The sequence below is a fragment of the Polyergus mexicanus genome, unplaced genomic scaffold, assembly GCF_030449975.1.
Source record: "Polyergus mexicanus isolate NDT 795.1 unplaced genomic scaffold, iyPolMexi1.0 SCAF_1, whole genome shotgun sequence".
Lineage (NCBI taxonomy): Eukaryota > Metazoa > Arthropoda > Insecta > Hymenoptera > Formicidae > Polyergus > Polyergus mexicanus.
The window spans coordinates 13,267,866-13,288,409 of record NW_027223321.1 but is presented as its reverse complement, the minus strand read 5'-3'; the positions used below and the strand labels follow the sequence as shown (position 1 = coordinate 13,288,409).

Here is a 20,544-nt window from a genome sequence, read left to right as displayed (position 1 = left end):
ATTTGGTACGTATATTCTCTGAAAGACGCTCCCTTTTATGCTACATATGAATTAATCTTAATCGCGAATGCCTTTAATCGCTTAGTTGATTTGCGACACCCAGTATATAGCGCTATGAATTTCATCAGTTTGCTGTAAAGCTCCTCTTTATTACTTTAGAAAACTCAAGTTCCATATAATCCGGTTAACAGCAGCACCTCACAGTTAATCGTGTTCAACCAGTGACCTATTCTATAGAATCCTGACGATAAATGGATGATTTTGGGGATAATAAAGAAGGAGGTAATCCTTATGAAAATCTAACAATCTTACGAGATATCCTTGCCTCTTCCCCTTCTCTTGATAGAATAATAATTTTATTTAATAATTATTCAATTATCGATATATTTTTATATATCTCGTCCCATACAATAGAAAATTCACAAAAGATATTGCGGAAATATAATTATTGTCAGATTGCATTATGTGTTACGTTATGTCGCTGCAACAATGCTAGAATATTACAGTTTTATAATGTCTTTGCACAACATTGCAGTACAGAATTGCGACATCTGGTTTCAATGTAGTTGAAGAATTTTATACATGAAATATATCTATAGTTGTATTCGAAGTCAAAAATCAATAACAGAAAAGCCAATAGTTTTATTCTGATTATTCTGTGGCAACAAATAACTGAGGAAAAGACAATCAATTTTGCATCTGCAAATGTTAGCTACTTGAATATACAATATTGCGAATCTAATTTTATAATTATTATGTGTGTGTGTGTGTGTGAAATTAATGTATTAAATCAATACGTTTAAAAATAATTTGGAACTTTGTTGGACTGACTATCAAGCCAGAAAAAATTTTCCCGAGTTTAATCGCAATGTAGATTGTTTTCTTAATAAAAACGGTAACAACATGTAACTAATTTTATAATTGGGAAATATATGTATTTTGCCAATTTCTTTTTGTTTCATTATATTAATATTGAAAAAAAAAAACAATTAAATTCGTCGCAATATTTTTCATCTGAAAAACTATTTCAACAATTATGGATTGACAAATAACTTTTACGCATTTTGCTATATATATATATATATATATATATATATATATATAGCAAAATGCGTAAAAGTTATTTTTAATTATAATTCGATTTTTGATATATATATATATATATATATATCAAAAATCGAATTATAATTTTGTCATGCGCTTTTTACGAACACTCCATATGTTGTATTATCAATTTATTTCCGGGACATAGTAAACCTCTCTATTTAATCTATCTTACAGCCATATTGACAGAATCTAGAGTCCGTATACGTGTGCTTTTTTTGTATGTATATTTATATATATTTAACAATCAATAAGGCAACATTGTATCATTCACTATCACTGACAATGCCAATCGCTATCGGTCACAGAGTCGAATGCGATATAAAATATCGAAATTTACAAAATAGCAAAAAAATGTATTTAAAAAGATAATACTGTAAATTTTATTATAAATATGTATTATGTAAGTTAAATAAAAAATCATTATTGGTTAGGTTGAAAAAAAGTTTTCAAAATTATATAATATAACTACGACTCCATCTAATATAAAAATCTTATGAAAACTTTTGCGCTTTCAACGATCTTCCTCAAGTTTTTATCGAAAATGAAAAGTTAAAATCGCCAGTTAGGAATTAAAACAAAGTAAAAGCGATTTCAGGACAATTAGCATTAATATACGAATAAAAAAGATGAATCTTGCTACAAAATTCTAAAGAGGAAAATTGATGAAATCAATCATTATTCGTATCTCTTAATAATTAATATTAATCTAACTTAATATTAAATATAATATGAATATAAATACTATATTAAAATATAATAATCTAAATTTTTTTAAATAATTTCTGTGCTTTCTATATAATTGTATATGTCGATATTTGCGATTAAATGAGATATTTTACAGGAGCCTTGCTTTTATCATGATCGTATGATATTAATCGCAGTTTGATAAAAATCATGTTGATAGACAAGTTATGTTTTCTGTAAATGCAAGAATCAATAAGAAACATCGCAGACAATTTATAGTTTTATGTACTTAAATTAATATTTTCAAATATTTAATATTGCAATAGTTGTTATACAAACGCGTTTGACAATTGTCAATACGTTAATCATAAGAACGCGGTATCAATTATGCATTTATATATATTAATATCATAGTAGAGAACGTGTAATTAATATCCAATATATATTAATATTATCGATATATAAAAAATATCAAACAATTGGTTTAAATATTCTCTGCAGATAATTATATCGTATTATGTATTATTTTATATTTCATATTTTATACTAAAAAAAAAAAAACCATTTATTTTTCAAGTTTTTTCTCTTCTAGTCTTATAATTATGCTATAAATTGGATTTAATGGCAGTTTTTTTATGAAAAAAGAATCGTTGTACTCAAATTTAGCAGACATATAGACAATAAAATATTCCGTAAAACATTTATTAATAGCGATGAAGTATGTAAACTTTAGAGGCATTGACATCTTCCAAGTAAATTATAAGAATGTTATATACAAGGAGAAAGATCTATCTTTAATTACGATATATAATCAAAATACAAATTAACGAATCTTCGTAGAAATCTAAAAATCGTAAAAAAACACTCGTCAGTACAGCAATAATCTCCTCGTTCTCGCGCATATACGTCTGTCGCGGTGCGATTTGCATCTTTACAGGAATAAGGATTTACATATTCTTCGTGCATAATTTGCATACAGAAAGTCGAGTCGAGGGAATATATCGTCGCTGCAGCGGCTACGATGGCCTCCGAGTCATCCGATCGGAATATTCCACGCGGGAGTGACGAATATTTTCACGATCGTTGATTAGCGATGTCAATAATTCGAGATGGTGTTGGTGAAGGTGGCCCACGTTTCCTTGATAGGTGCCAACACGGTGATCACTATAAGGGTCGTGGCGAACGCGACGATAACCACAAAGTACACACCGAAAATGAATTTGCGCATGCCAGAGTGCTGTCGGGAAAATATTCAATGAGATTTTGTTTGCGTATTAATATTTGTTTCTACACTAAATTATTTTTCAACGCGATATCGGTCCGCGGCATCGATATAATATTAGGAACTATTGATTTATTTGTACAATTTATTGCATATGTGTGCACGTGAGAAAAGACATGACATTTATTATTATAAACTCCTTATAAATTTTTTTATCAAAAAAATTTTATAGAGCCCGGAATTTTAAGTCACATAAATCAAATTCTTAAAGAAAAAGAAAGAAAGAGAGAGAGAGAGAGAGAGAGAAAGAGAGAGAGGGAGAGAGATTATTTAAATTATTTCATTTATAAAAAATTAAATTTATCTTATATTTAAGTGCATAGAATTCAATCATTTTTGAGCGCGTGTAATTTGGCTTTTTATTACGTTGTAAAAAAATGTAATTAGATTTCACAATTGTCATTGATAGATTTCTCAATATTCACAAGAATGAAAAAAAAATATTATTGTTAAGCGTATTATCTTCTTCTTTTATCTCTGTTTTACTGACAATCTTATTAATATTTCAAAGTGGATCGACGCGCGTTGAAAGATCATTCGATTACGTCACTCTTATTTCAGAAAATCTTACAGGAGCGTCTCGCCTCGCATCTGGATGCACCATCGATCCGCGAGAATGCATGTCTTTCATCGGAAATGAATTCACTCTCTGACTGGCTTGTTTGTCAGAGACGCAACCAAGGAACTGCAACATAAATCGGCAAGAATGATAGCAAATATAACTGCAATCTCTCGGAAAGGCGGATTAACGTAATTCAGTATTGAAGCACAAATTCCGTTAAATATTGAATTATTTTTCTCGAGATATTGTGCAAAATAAAAGATTTTAATTTTGTTAAAATGTAATTGATTTTTAATCGACTTAGATCAGATGACAAAATTGATCAGATTTTTTCGCATATTTTTTAAAAATTTGCGCGATAATGTGACAAGGACTCTTACTGTTAAAATGAGGTGAGTCAGAATATAGAATACCACATATGCGGTAAGAATCCAGTCGACCCACTCCGGAAGTTTGGCCTTGTTTAGTCGTACCGCAAAGAAAAGCGCGATTACTATGGAAAAAATTTTCATATATTATATAATTTTATACAATTTCATATTAAAAAAAAAAAAACGAATTCTTCAATGTTTATTCATCCTATCTGATATAATTCATGATGCATTTTATATTGAATTGAGAAGATATCAAGAAAAAAAAAGTAGAATTAACGAATTTACATATTTCATGTTTAGCATGACGTTTAGTTTGAAAAGATTCAAGGATAGATTATCCTATATTACAGAGGGTCAAATCAAAGCGAGATTAAAATATTTAATAAAAATAATATTAAATTAAATGACAGAGATTATTAAAGGTCTCAATTTATTTAGCATTATAATCAATCTTTTTAACGCAATAAAACATTAAACATAAAAGAGATATGTTCTTCAAATGACAATACATAAAGAACGAAAAAATGTAATATATCAAATGCGTGAAAAAAAAAATGGGACACTCGTATAACTCAACTTACGGGCGCATATTTTTGCCACATTACCGACGAACCAATGAGCCCAATTGAAGAGAGCTCTTCGTGGTGCGCCTGGATGCGGTCTCATAGCCGCCATGAAGGGCTGAATAAAGCACAAAATTGTAGTAGCCAGGCCAACGGAAGCGTGTATCGTTGCAGAACTCCATGTGCCCAATTCCACGAATATTATTACGAAGGCTGCGATCGTCATCGACCAAGTGAGCATCATGAAAAATCTATGCCACTTGAGGAAAAATCGATAGGATTTTATTATAGTGAAAGAAGCGCGAGAAAGGTGGCAACCGCTTTCTCTTCGCGTGCTTTAATGTTAAGTGTTAACGATGTACGCTTAGATTTTATCGCGAAAATAACGCGAATATTCCACTGATGGAATGTTGGAATATTTTAATTAGTTTAAAGAAATTAAATATATTGAAATCATTAAATATATTAAAATATCATCAATTAAAAGAATTTGAAATGTTTTATAGAGTAAAATTATTTGTAAAATATTCATCTATAAAAACATTCTTTTTTGAAACATAAATAAATACTCCACTTATTCTATTCAATTATTGTAAAATTGATGAATAAGCCAATTTTGTAGAAACAGAAATAGAAGTTAAGCGAGTGAATTAATAGAATTTTTATTTTTATTTCACATTGATTCTGTATAATTGCGATATATATTTGACGAGTGGAAATAAATCGAGAACGAGATTGTATAATTTTGAAAAAAACTTGGAATGGTGTCAAACATTGAATAGCTATGCGATTGCCTAGAAAACTGCATGCTTACGGCAAACCAGTGATCCTTTCCACACAGCTGGGAGTTAACCCATGTCTGTCTGTAATATCTCGCAAGTAGCATCCCGATGGAGGCCGTGCCGATCCACGATGCCAACATAAGTGCACCGTGAAGGCGAATTAGTAGGTCGCTGGCTGGAATCCATTCTCCAACGTCGGACAATTTCTTTGAGGTACTAGTCCCAAGATAGACGATGTCGTGAAATTCAACGCCATTTTCTAAAAAAAAAAAAAAAAAAAAATAGAAAAGATATAATTGCGGTATACATATAAATCATTCGCATATAAGCAAAGAATAATTTTTCCTTGCATACGTCATAAATATTTATTTTAATTATATGCAATCAATCGTGAGATCACATTGTGCCCTTTTTCTCTCTCTCTCTCTCTTCTTCAAAATAGAAAATGGAGAAACGCGATCTATCTATGTACATGTAAATCACATTTTATTCATTTTCCTGTTTGCGTTCGAGCATAAGCATAAAGAAGCTATCAAATTTGCACAATCTTCGGCAAGAAAGTTGTAAAGTTTTTACACACTTTGTTCTCAGCGGAAACGTACGAGAAGCGAACTTGGCGAAGCCTTCCGTTAATCTTCTTCTTCTTCTTCCTCAACCTTTATTTAAAGAAGCGCGATGGCAAAACTTTGCATCATAAATCTAGCATTAGCGCGATCATTGGTAGACACCATTTTTTGTTTATTTAATAATTAGCGATAATTGATAATGATAAATAATGAATAGACACGCTCGCGATGATATACATACTTCGTAGATCTTTGCCGGCGACCACGAGAAGATGATATGGAGTATTGACAAGGTCATATGTACGTCCTTCAACAACAGTGCGCTTGTCCCGTCGAAATTTGCAATACATCAGGTCATTCTTGATCGAGGCATTTTCCAATTCGACCGCACCTTCCTGTGGACGATATCGAAGGCGAATAAAACAAGGAAACATTTGTCAGACATAAATCTCGAGAACGAAATGGAAATAATTCACAACGTACGATAATGTTAATATGTATTGCTTGATTTTATGCAGGATTATTTTGACCTCAACGAAGATATTTCATTAAACTACTTCAATATTAAATTTCAAATAAAAAAACTCAACTCGAAATAATCTACTTTGAATGAAGAAAAGATTAGCATGTTAATAGGGAGATGATGCGAGAAAAATTTCGGCCGTTGATAAGCTTCTATCAAATACGTTGAAATGCCTTTTACGAGCTTCGTAATTATTCGTAGAGCTTAAAGATTTATGCATTACTGTAACGGGGAGTATATTATAACAGCGCCGGCTATGGCGAGCGTAATAATTGGGATCTAATGGGCCAGACTCGTTGTCCGCGACAGAACATAAGGCGAATTAATTAGCACAGAGGCGCGCATCTGAGTCAGTGTAGCATAATAAACGATACTCACCGTCGCATGGCGCGTATTACGCTTTCCGGAATTCCAAGACATATGTAACGCAATTTCACCGTCCTCGTTCGTGCACTCGACTACGCTGTCATCGCCCTGCGCACCACATTCCGCATATTATAACTCAACCATTACCGCTTAATCATTGATCTCGCGCAATTACGCGCGTAATTAATTGCGTAAGGCAAATATATATTCGCAGTAATTTCTACGGTGACGACGCGATTTTAATTGCCAAATAAATGTTATGTAAGTTTGCATAACAAAGAAATCAAATCGCGTTCGCGTAATCAATTTTCGGATGTACAATTAGAGTATAATTTAGAGTCTCTACGTTACAATCATCGAACTATTCGAGATGTGTTTATGATGTCGATGATATATTTAATATATCTCGCAATTAATATTTCAGAGAATAATTGAAGAAAAAATGAGGTTTTGTCCAATGTCTCCAAAGACAATTAAGGAAAAAAAAGAAAGAAAAATGTTAAAAAATTCAGACGATTTCAGAAATCAGAGCAGGATAATGAAAATTCTAAAGAAAAAAAAAAAAGATTGAAAAATGCAGCGAATAAAAGGCAGCTTGACGCTCTTAATAAAATAGTTTCGCGCGAGAATTCTATTCGCAAATTTTCGCTTGTATAAATCGCACATGTGTCCGAGGGAAAAAGCTATGCGAAATAATCAAGCGCAGCTTCTCGCGCAATTACCATATTCTTGTCATCCGACAGGCCGACAGCGACATATTTGGCCTCCCCCCGCGCCTGCATCTCGAAATGATATTCGTCGCCCTGCACGATCACGGCCACCACGGCGGCGCAGTCCTTGGTTTTTATACAGCCCACGGGTCCGCCAAAGCAGTTCTTCGTAATGTGGCAGCCGGCGTAGAACGGGTCCTCTTCATCCTGCGTCTGTAACGAGAACACACACCTGGGGATGACGCGGGGAATTTTTGCCAAGGCGCGAGATGCCGCATTCCGCGAGATACAATACCATTTGCGAAGATTGCGCAACGTCCTTCCGCTGTCCGCGAAATCGAGCGATGGATAAAAAAAAAATAAACTAGCAAAAAATAGGGAGACGGGAGTTTTAGATATTCAGAATTATCGATCTTCGCGAGATGCTCCGAGAAGTCGCTTATTTTATTTATAAACGTTTCCTATTTCCTATTTTCCTACTTCGATATCTAAGAAAAATATGAAAAATATTTTGCCTTATCATTCTTTTTTGCCATATTTTATTTATAGACGTTTCCTATTTCCTATTTTCCTACTTCGATATCTAAGAAAAATATACGAAAAATATTTTGCCGTATCATTACATCGTAAAGGAAAGGGATCGGATTTAAACTTTAATAATTTCAGAAATTACTCTTAATTAGCCGTATTAAAGTAAACAGGATAAAGAAATACGTTTCATTAAATTATAACACTGAAAAACATACACAAAACAGAAAAATGGTAACGTCAGAATTAAAGTTTGTATATTTTTGTTATCTGAATCATTTTGAAAAATTCCAAAAATAAACCTTGTTATATAAACAAAATAGTTTTCGTTCCATAAAAAAATTTTCGTGAAACTACAGTTGTGTGTTCAGATTAAAAATATTGCAAACTTGACTCCTGACAAGTGGCAAATATTAAACCTCGTGTATTATCGATATAAACATAACTTGACGGCACGTTGTATGGCATAAAATTAAAACAGTTACCACAGCGTTAACACTTATCTATGACGTAAGCGTGTCCACAGCTATGACAGCGATGTAAATACCAAGCGTAGAATTATTTCTGTTGTAAGAGCTATCAATAGAACGACATGTTTTCATCTCATAATGATAACACAGTGTCAAATCAATTTAAAGCTTCTGACATAAATGTATAATAGCATGAGTAATATCTCACAAGATCTAATAATCTTTAATATAACGCACTAATGAGTTATACTTCTTAATATAATACCAATATAATGACAATATGATAATATTAATTGTCATATTTTATTTATAGTTCAAAATAATTTTTATTGTTTTTATATATAATTTCTGTTGTTTCTAAAATTGTAAATATTAAAAAATATTAATTTAAATATTAAAAATATGTATCTATGCATGTTAATTATTGGAATTGATTATGATATAAATTTCTACGCCGAAACCGTGGCAATAGCTTGAATTATATCGCTATGCCGTTATTTCACATACGCAACAAAAAATATCTACTATTTAAATAAATATTATTTGTGATTAGATTTAATGCAAAATTGTTTCTGGCGAAGTCAAGGCATATATGATTCAGCAAGAAACCCTAATAAGCGCGCAACAATTTACGGGAACGTGGCGTACAGCCGAACGAAAAGGAAATCTGTGGCAAGGGAAAGAGAAACAGAAAGAGAAACAAGCTTGACGACCAAGCTTCAATTTAGATACGCTTCGCGAAATCGCGCGTTCACGCTTCGGTGGCCATTATCGCTCTTTGCTGTATTTTTTACATTTTTTTATCGCAAACGATCGAGTGCCGTTTTCAAGGAAAGGTCACTCGCCCGCACGGCAGTTTGTAATTATTCAACGAATTTGTCGCACATATATATATATTGTTTAACCGATTTAAGCAATTTACCGTCGACGTAAAAATATTATCAAATTATTCTCGCGACAGGAAACAATTTATATAGCGATAATAAAAATTTTTAATTAATAAAAAGTTCTGAGATCTGACAATTATTCAATAAATCTGATAATTTATTGAGATATCATAGAAAAAGAACGATCGACAAGCTGTTCTGCTCGATTAGCTTATTTGTAAAATTGTGAAAAATGCAAGGGAAATTTATGCATTGTGATATATTCACACTATACGAAAAGTTTATACATATATTATATATAGATTTCTCTGATTTGTCATATAAATTTTTATTTCAAAAATTAACAACTGCGAATTCTATATTATTTTCTATGTCTTCTAGACATAGACGATATTTTGCTCGCATTGAGACTACAAAATATCTTTTTTATATCATTAAGTATTTAAAAAAAAAAAAAAAAAAATTAAAAATGTTTTTGAATAATTCGTCGAAAGATTTATATATTCCTTTGAAGCTTAAATAAAATAGATTGTGGAACTGGAAGACGACGCAACATGGAAAGGAAAAAGGAGTTGCAATGAATTTAAAAAACTCAACGCAAGAAATGCAAGATTAATAGTACTTTCGCGTTCAAAGGATTTGGAAAACATCGGAGTATAACATAAGTCTTGCCAAGATGTCACAATCCGTAATTCAGAGAATATTCTTTTGCTTTATCTTTTTTTTTAACTTTTTTTTTTTATCTTTGACCGCGCGCATTCGATAATTCCGTTTGACAATTCTCGAACGCGCGCAAAAAAAAAAAAAAAAAAAAAAGATACGAATCATAAAAGGTCGACGATACGAAATCGTAAACGGCCCCGCGGAAGTGAACGGTGAAAGTACATAAAGCATAATTTCCAGAACGTTAGTTGCGGTCGTGCGTTATGCGTTTGTCATGGTTAAGAGATCCATACATATATGGTATATACATGCACACATGTATAGATACATAAATCATGCATCTGCAACACGCGTCACGCGTTACTGTATTCGCTTCTGTGTACGTGTGTGTATATGCATATGTGGGGATCGTAATTTTTTTACTTTCCACGATATGATAGTGCAGATCGCTATCATTATATGACAGAAAGATGTGCGGGATCTAAAATATTTTTCACATTAATCGAAACTTTCGAAATTTCGATTTATGTTAATAATATAAACGGAAAGAGAAAGATGCAGAGAGTCAATGCGTGCCATATTTTCCATTAATATGATCCATTTTATGATTATAAATTGTATTCGGTCGAGTGTAAGATGCTTAACGAGAATATTAAATAAATTTTAATTAATAAACTTGAATTTTGCAAAATTGCAAAATGGAGATTTATGAGTGATCTATTTTAATTCTTCCATTTGATATCAGTGGGTATAATTATTTATTTATCTCGCGAATATATAACTTACTTGGGGCTGACAATTGTCATTAATTAGAGTATCGTTGCAATTTATTCAAGATGCGAATGAGAATTTAAATGCGTTTTAATCCAAAATCCGTTTTACTCTGCGCGAACAAAACACAGCGGAACAATTGAAAAAGTTATTACTTACTGAAAAAAAAATTCGATAGATTATATAATATATATAACCTTACAAACAGATTTTCTATGTAACATGATCTATCGGCGATAGAAAGACAACTACATACAATACTATTCGAAAAAATACGATCTACGAATTAAACTGCAATAATAGATTTTTTTAAAGAATTTTATTTTTCTCGACAAAAATGTCGAGGCAAATCTGATCATTCACTACCATTTTTTACATACAATATTAAACATTTTTCTATATAATTAAACTTTAAATTAAACTTTACTTAAGATATTAATAAAAAATTTAATGATTTCGTTATTTATTTCTCGCCTAATTCGTTTCATATTTTATCATTGATCAAATTATTATATTTTTTCCACCAACACATGTTTTCGATGAAATTTTTATTGGGAAATCTATTTCTCAAACAGATCGACGAAAAGAATATCCAGCGATTTTGAGGCACTCTCTATGTAAACTCGATAAATTCTTGAAATGAGTTACAAATTGTTGAAAATAAAGCATATTTGAAATTTAAAATTATCTAAAAATTATGAAACTTTTTATATATAGAAAATTTCTTGCTAAATAATAGTACATCTTTGTGCGCTGGCTAAATTTACTTCAGAAAAATAAAGTCAATCCTTGAAGACAGGGCTATCTTTTTATTTCAATTTTATTATACGCAAAACGAGACGAGATATAAAACATTGCAATAAAATTTATAATTTTTTGAATTTTTCAATTGAGATTTCTTATGACTAACAATAGAAATAAAATTAAAAAAAAAAATATGCAATATTGTTCTTCGACATTTTCACTAAGGAACTAGACTTGACTCCAAATTTCATCATAGAGAGCTTTCCAGCAAATCTATTTTCCTATAAATCCTCTATTCAACCCGGACAACGTCGATTATATTTAGACCGATCTGACATAGGTGAGGACTCCGGATTCGCCCAGACCCTGACGAAGATCGATGACGTTCTCGCTCGTCACGGCATCGACACGACCTCGTGCATGCAACGCGCGGTATGCACCTACTCGCAGCAAGCGGCCGCCGTAGTCGGCGACGAGAACGGGAATGGGAATGGGAACGAAAACGATAGGGACGATAGGGCGACGTCCTTCGACAGGATGGTGAACGCCATCACCAGCAATCAGGTGTTCCGCACCGCTATGCAGGGCACGGCGATCGAGGAAGCGGTGGAGGCTGGCAGATCCAACCGAAACTGTTCGAGATCGTATCCGCATTGCGGCTTCTCGATGGAGACAATATTATCACTGCTGGCCAACGTTATCGCGGTGGCAAACGCGCGACCCGCGACGCCCACCGCCGCTTCATCGCTATAACAATTCATTTACGTATTTTTCAACATTCCTCTTTTGAAAGTTGACGGGAATAAGAGACGACGCGAGAAAGATTCTCGATTAAATCAAGAAAGAAGAACCGCATTGAAAACTAATGTCTTCACTATGTCGTTTTAAAATGCGTTTAATACTGATATAGCATCGTTTATCACGAAGAGTGGATGCTTCGCGATTGCTGCTCTTTCGTGATATTTTAATTCGATTTGTACAATGATAATTTCATCTTTATTTCATAGAGAATTACATGTGTATATGTGTGTGTGTGTGTGTGTGTATAAACTAATAATAAAAGTAAAACCCTCCGTGGAACCCCCCACGCTCGTGCATTCAGCGTGACACTTTTCTCTCTCTTTTAACTATGTAGAAAATATTATATAGTCTACAGCTTTCACATTGAAAAAAATAGAATCGACTAGAGTCGCGACGCGGTCGCGGCGCGTCGCTCTTAACACGTGTCAACAATCAGTACAGGCACTGCCCGTAACGATGTCATTTTACCCTATAAATGCGACGTTCTTCTCCAACAACAATACGCACATCACCTGCACACAGACGCAAGGGTGAATCGTAAAGTAAAGGCATGAGGTGTCTTTCCCATTTCTTCACTCTTTTGACTCGTCGCAATGCCATTGTCTTCGTCAATTGAAAAATTAAATCAGTTAAAAGAAAAGACAAATTTTAATTATTTATAATATATATTTTTAAAAATGCAATTCTCACAAGAATTGGAAAATCAGCGCGAAGCAAATTAAAAAGTTAACTATTAAAATTAACAGATTCTCATTCCGTCTTTTAACATGTGTATTATACACAATTTACACTTTATATAGAGAAAAATATAATTTCTATGTATTATAAATGTATTGGTTTTTTTTTCCTACGTCAAATTTAAAATGCGAAAGTCTAAAATAGAAAAGATATATATCTTTACTTTTTTATTCACCCTCGTATATCCTCGCAACAGGACGTTTATGTGCGAGATATAGATTCCCAAGAGAAAAAGGACTTATTCTCTTAAATTTACATTTCTACGCTCGCATTATCTTCACATCAGAACATTAGCGTATCAGATAAACATTGAATTATTCAGTTCTAATAAAAAGAAATTAAAGTTTAATACTTTCTATACATAAAAGACGAGAATAATAAGGAATGTATACTTATCCCATATAGCATACTTTTACAAAGTTCTGTCATTAAACTGTCTTCTAAGAATAAAATTAATACGTAATAATTATAAATCACAGAGCATTATAATAACGCTATAATAGTGAAATAATAGTGAATGCTGATAGAAGATTCAGGATAGTAGGAAATATTTATGTAAATAAGCCCCACGAGCACGAGAAATCTTTTATCACGTATTTCAGATATTTTACGTATCCTAGAAATATATATGTTGGTCCTTGCAAACAGGTCGTCACGTATGACTAAATTAATAAAAGTATAGTAAAACATTTTAAATTTTTGTGCAATCGACAAAATTTTTCGGAATATCAAAACATGTTTCGGGAAGATTTTATTAAACAATAGACACCTACGCTTTTATCAATTTCAACATCACAAGAGCAACTCAACACTTCAGCAATAATTATAATAATTCTCTTTCTATCTACGTGTCTCCGTTTATTATTCCAGGAATTTGATCTTTATAATCAACAGACTTTTTAACTCTACAGAAATGTAAAAGAACAACCAAATACCATCGACATCAACTTTCTTCAGCTCTCCTCCTTACTGTTTGTCAAAAAATGAGCCAGAACCTGCTTTCCACACTCACGCCGAATTATTCAGGCTCGCAAATCTCTTTCCTTTACGGACAACTTACCGTGATTTAATACTGTCGTTGATTTATGCGTCGCATCTTATTGCTAAATAGCGTATACTATCGATAGACCTAGTTATCCCTTTTTCAAAAATCTATTTCACTTTGAAAAGTCTCTCATATCTATACATCGTCATTTTTAGAAGAATAATATCTCTGTGATATACATATAATATATGTGCACCTCGTGTATGTATTCGATCAATCGAACAACTTTTCTACACAAAATTAATCAAGCGTTTTTACGATAAAAAGCCGAGATTATAGATATTAATACTATATTGCGAATCTTCCCTCTAAAAAAACAAGTATTAAAGTGTTTTTGTGTTAAAAAAAAAAAAAAATAAAATAAATAAACAATTTGCGATTCAGTAATATAATAATTTAAGTCTTAAATTATCTAAAAATTAAATACTAAAATAAAGATTTTAATATAAAAATTTTAATGAAAAGTTTGATGCTACAAACTAATATAAATTTCCGAAAAATATTCGTCTTTGAAAATAAAAATTCGACGCTTGATTTATTTTATATAATAGCTGTCGGATCATCGGATAACATCTATTTGTTTATATCTTAATAATTTCCCTGATATCTCTTTGGTTATTTACTATCACGCGTTTTTCTGATAATATTTCCAGTCTCTTCGAATTTACCCTGGACGCATACACAGCTTTTGGACTATCACTTCATATATTGGCGCTTTGGTAAAAGTAGAATAACTGCTATTGCCACGCACACGTGCCATAAACTGTGAACAAGATAATAATTCTTACGTGTTTGAAGAAAGGCATAACATACGAGGCCCAGAGAGACGAGAAGAAATCCGGCTGGGAAGTAGATGGTTCTAAACAGAGAAAAAATCCCGTCGCTAACATTTATATCTACATCACACTGTGAAGCAATAAGGATATCAAAGGCAGTAAAAAAGACAGCCAAATATTGCCTATAAAAAGACGAAACATATGATTAAACCTAACTCATCAGAACGTATCTAATTTAAAGATTTAATCTTAATTTTATCACTCTGGTTATGTATCAATTAGTAAATTTTACGTTAAAGACAAATCGATCTTTTTTTCTTTTCTATTCCTTTCTTTATTTTTCTCTTTCTTACCTGTACGGACGCGAGGGATATTTGACAGTTCGCTTTCTCTTGCATCTGAGTCCCCAGGACAGGCCGATCAAGGCAGTACCAGTGACAGCCGGCAGCAAAAATACCCAGAGCGCCGTGCGATCCATCTCAGCGCCCATGGCGAGCACGATTGCGCCGGCCACCTGACAGAAGGCGGTCAACCGCGGCTCGAAAGACGCCATCGCCACCAGGGTCACCCAAATAGCGAGCAGCGCGTTGAAAAAGTCGCAAAACTGCAGCACGCTCAGCCGCATGATGCACACGCCGTAGACGTCTTCGCCGGCCTCGCAGGCATGATAGAACGTCGAGAAAAACATGACCGCGGCGTAAGCGATCGCCTCAGTGAAGTACTCGCGGCGTATCGCTATGTAGATCGAGCCGAGAAAGGCGAGGTTGCTGAAGGTCAGGGCGAGCAATTGCAGGAGTATGCCGCCGGTGCTGAGAACGTAGGTCGCGTCCGCGCAGTCAAAGCCGCGGTAACCGCCGGTGCAGTAACATGCCGAGAAGACAAAACCGCCGCTCATGTAGTGCATACATTTGCCGCGCACGCCGCAGCGGCCCTCGATGCACGGCGACGATGACACGATGCTCTCCACCTGGGCGACAGTGCAGCGAGGCAAACAGTCGCATCTATTGCATACGATGTCACCCCGCAGACAGCTGCGGGCACAAGAGCAAGCATTGCCGACGCCACGGTGACTGCTGCTACTGCTGTTACTCGTTGTCGTCGTCGTTATCGTCGTTGTCGTCGTCGTCGTCGTTGTCAGCGATGTCGCCTCTTCCTCGGGACAATAGACGCGCAAACTGACGTACCAGATTCCCGTCTCGGGAAACGGAATGTGCACGTAAGCCGGCTCGGTCGTGTTCGCGTATACGTCCGCCGTCGTGATGGTGTGCGCGCGGACGCAGGCGCCGCCTGAGGTAATGTTGGAGTAATAACCTGAGGAAAATTAATTAATCTAAGATCCGTTTGATCTTAAACAAAAATTAATCGATCAAAGGTGAATTTGAAAGACATATAAATTAACCTAAAGAAACGCAGGCCACGAGGACAATGCTCTTCTTGTACTTTTCCTCCACGTTGACTAGCTTGAAGCCCAGAGTCACCGTACCACCAACATCGTACACTTGGCCGATCTCGAAGCTAAGGACGGAGAGAGCGTTGGCGGTCACGTTGAACGGCTGGGGTTTCGTGTCGTTACCGCGCAAATGTTCGTAATCAAAGAGGAAGAACTCCGGGAAGGATTTCCTCAACAGCACTACCGAGGTCACCTGATGATCGTCCTCGTTAGTTCGATGGTCCAATCGCATCGTCACGTTCGACGCGTATCCAGTCAGTAGACGAAGCGTCACATAGTGGAAGCCACTGACGTAGGGCTTGAAAGGCAACACAGTCACCGTGGAATTGAGCAAACCGTCAGCGAGGTTGTCCTCCGCCGTGACATAAACAGCGATCACGCAGTCTTCGCCGCAGGACGATTCCAAAACTAGATTCACTTCCGCCAGACTGACGTCCGATACAAGATACTGCACTATCGTTGTATCGGATGTCTCGTCCAATTGCACTTCATGCTCAACCTCGGGATCTACCCGATCCCGAGATATAGCATGAAGCGACGTTGTCGCTGGTGTCTCGATAAACATTTCAGCATCCAATACAGTCTCACAGGACGCGGTAAGACCTGCAAAAGTTTTCTATTAATCTTGTAAAACAACACAACGGAGATCGGCAACTTGGCTCTAATTTTATAAATAGCTACTTTTATTTTTAGATGTTATTGAAGAGAATATTTCCGAAGAGATATTCTTTTCATTTTAGAAATACTTTTATTTTTATACATGTGTATCTGGAGTTATACAAAAAAGCTTCCCAACTCTTTTGGTGTTATGAAAAATAAAAAAAACGCAATTAAGCTGTATCTTTCACCTTGCTGCCTGATCTTCCCCGTGTCGGGATCGGTCCAGGATCGGAAGGCGATCGCGTACCAATCACCCGCCGGCGGGGCCTCTATCATAATCACATATTGATCGCCGTTGCTCTGCATCTCCCGACCGTAATGTCGACGTCGTTTTTTCATCTCCATTAACTTCGCGGCCACTTTAGATCCATCAGGACGGATGAATGGCAAACTGCCGGACTTTAGGTACAACGAGACATTCCGTGGCAAGCATCTACCTATTCCGCCAGTCTTCTCTTCTTTCGCCGTGAATCTGAAACGCGACAAGGCAGTTTCGAGTGAAGACTCGGACGAATTTGAAGAAAAAAGCACGTAAATAGAATAAAATGACAATAGAAAATTTTAGCCTGGAAAAGTTTCGAAGGAACAAGAAATTTATCGCTCTAAATTCTCACTAATATATACTTCACTAAATTTTCAATATAATATTAATAAAAATATTCAGTCAAAAAAAAAAACCAGATGCGTCAATACATAGAGTAAGAATAAGAATCGAAATCCAAATTTTTAAGATCGCTTTCACCAGAGATCGGAGAGAAATAATGAAAAAAAAAAAGTAATGATCGCGCAAGAAATTAGCCAAATTCAAATTAATATAAAATCTCGCTATTGATTTTCTTTGACCGAGTGCATTTTACAGACGCAAAATCCTGAATAATTTGATTAATTTTCCTTTTGGATCCGATACGTACTTGAAGGCGACTGCGACAGAGAGTTCCGGCACTTTGAAGTGGATAATCGAGATGTGACGGTAGGCGTAATAATCCACCAGGACATTGTTCGGTTGCTGGGCGACCTTCTCCAATTTGCCGCATAGTCCTTGCTGGGTCGCAAGTGTCCATGCCAACAGCACGGCTAACGCGCTTTCAAGCATATTCCGACGTCTTGCTACATAAGGATGTCCGACCGGTTGAAAAAAATTTTGCGAGCAAGGAGAAGCACGGTCAGCCTCGTAATAGAACTAAATGCAAAAATCGATAAATTAATTATATTGGTCCATCTGAATATTAGCGTCTAAAACATTCTTTTTTATTCAATTTTAAAAAGAATGTCTTCGACGTGTTTTTTGAAAGACATTATTTAATTTCTTTTTATTACATTACTTTATACAATATTAGTTTTATTATAATTAATTTAACTCCAAAATTGCGTAAAAAGAAAGACTTCGGGTGATAACATGAGATGATTCAACCTGCGTTTAAACTTCGTGCAAGGATGCGGATCGAATTTGCTTCGTGCACAGATTAAATATAAGTTATTAATTATCAATTATTATTTGCGTCGACTTCGTAATTGATACTTTATATAAGGTGTTTCCACAATCTCGATAAACAACAAAAACAGGTTGGAGAAGAGAGTATCGTGAATTAATTATACGAATTAATGAATATCTCGCTCAATCTTTATTTCATTATTTTCATTCTTTTTATAGTCGTTTCGCTTCGTAAATTCATCGCTGGAGACACCGACAAGTCTCAAAGCGAATAAATGCCTGCTTATCTATTTCAACATTCTAGCACTTGAGTAACCGATGTCGGTGTGACATTTCTATTTCCGTCACTTTTTATATATCGAGCATTCAATCAATAACTACAGCTAGAAAATATTTTCTAGCTTACGTGTCTACCTCACATCACGCGCATACACTCGGCAAGTTCGACGAATACTTTCGATATTCCTGAACGAGATGACTGAGGAGGGATGTGCAATATTCACGAGACTTAACATCATTCGGCCACTCCGACTCCGTTATATCTTCGTGCCCGAATAGTCGCCGCTAAAATGGACTGCCTTCTCTCTCTCTTGCTATAACTTTTATAGAACTCATTTAAGAGATTAAAGGAGAGAGAGAGAGAGAGAGAGAGAGAGAAGCAGATTTGTACGAGATATGCACGGTCAAGTAGGTCAGATTCCATCGTTAATTCACACTTCCTGCGGACAGCGCAAGAAGCAATAAGCCCGCTTACTCGTCGAAGAAGTGTGAACGACGTTAAATGCCGCGAATACGTCATGATTTCTTTCAATCGTCTCGTACCCGAGATTGTTTCGCACTCGCGATGAAATCTCGCATAATGAAGAATCTTTTCCTCTGAACGCGGGAAAAAAAAAATTCGATAATTCGCGACTTGATTACTGCGAGTTATTTAACGGAAAATTAAAGTCGCAGAAATTATAAAGAGCTGTAAATTGAATTTGCATTCCGTGAACAAAAAAAATCTCTCGATGGAATTTTCAGAGACGGAAAGCGACGGAGAACAAAGGCTTTTCATTCTTCTCTAATCTTTACGTAATTGGAACGAGTTGTTCATTATAAGCAGTATAACAGTTGATTATTCTTGCTGTACGAGAAATAAATTATTCTTTCGTTCGAGATGAAAAATTGAGGAATTATCGTTCCAGTAAAAAATTAAAACGGGTTCTCTGATGAAGAGTCGTTATATTATATTAAACAAAAAAGACTTGGTTTGAATCCTAATATAATGAAAACGCGCGGAAAACGCATGAATAAAAGAGCAAAACTTTTCCATCCAAGATATCGTGCATGATAAGGGGACACATCGAGAGACGCGGATCGACGAAGCTACACGCAATGAGATCGGTTAGGGATCCACGAACGATAGTTGATAATCCGTATCACGGATTAATTAATCCGAGCTGTCCCGCTTCGGGCGAAGCTATTAAATAAAACATCGACAATTGATTTCCGATATAGGTATTATACCGCGATCGGATACCGATAAAATACGGCTTATCTCGTTGTTTCGAGGCGAATCGTTCATGCGGCCAGCAAATAAGTGATCTATAATTATACAGTAACGTAAAGTAGACCACGATATCGTCGTTACATTATGGAAAATCGAATCATATATATATATATCCAGTATCTTCGAGAAGGTGACATCTTTGATGACGCCAACGTGCGAGATCAATTGACGTTCAATTAGTTATTACAAAATATCATGCGAGTAATAATAAGTAGAATAATAAGTTGAATGAAATTGAAGGAATTTAATTCTGAAATTTAATCTGTAATATTTAAAATATTATTCTTTAACCTTTAGCATGTGTGCACAATTTTTGTAATATAAAAACAATTTGAATATAAAAATCGATCAAAATGATTTATCGTCGATTAAAATTCATATTTGACCCAAGTTCATAGCGTTTTTCAATTATTAATTATCTTTTTTTTTTTTATGTACGCATATATACAAGTATCAATTTTATATAACCAATCTATAAGGTTGATTGATTATTCGCGCGATATTTCTT

General features: G+C 34.7%; 2 protein-coding genes across 2 annotated transcripts; both read right to left on the bottom strand.

The window, feature by feature from the left end:
• Positions 1-1,161: 1,161 nt before the first annotated feature.
• On the bottom strand, positions 1,162-8,055 carry LOC138937652 (putative ferric-chelate reductase 1 homolog). The gene is made up of 9 exons (XM_070304132.1): positions 8,035-8,055; positions 7,532-7,732; positions 6,822-6,917; positions 6,162-6,315; positions 5,387-5,613; positions 4,591-4,831; positions 4,016-4,128; positions 3,645-3,758; positions 1,162-3,028 (listed from the first exon to the last, which is right to left on the bottom strand). The coding sequence occupies exons 1-9, from the start codon at positions 8,053-8,055 to the stop codon at positions 2,888-2,890; spliced, it is 1,308 nt and encodes a 435-aa protein (XP_070160233.1). The 3' UTR covers positions 1,162-2,887.
• Positions 8,056-12,532: 4,477 nt separating this feature from the next.
• Positions 12,533-19,660, bottom strand: LOC138936178 (post-GPI attachment to proteins factor 6-like). Its single transcript, XM_070301335.1, has 5 exons — positions 17,964-19,660; positions 17,241-17,524; positions 16,342-16,995; positions 15,296-16,253; positions 12,533-15,025 (listed from the first exon to the last, which is right to left on the bottom strand). Exons 1-5 carry the CDS (start codon positions 18,143-18,145, stop codon positions 14,863-14,865), a joined length of 2,241 nt encoding a protein of 746 aa, XP_070157436.1. The 5' UTR covers positions 18,146-19,660; the 3' UTR covers positions 12,533-14,862.
• Between the last annotated feature and the right edge of the window lie 884 nt (positions 19,661-20,544).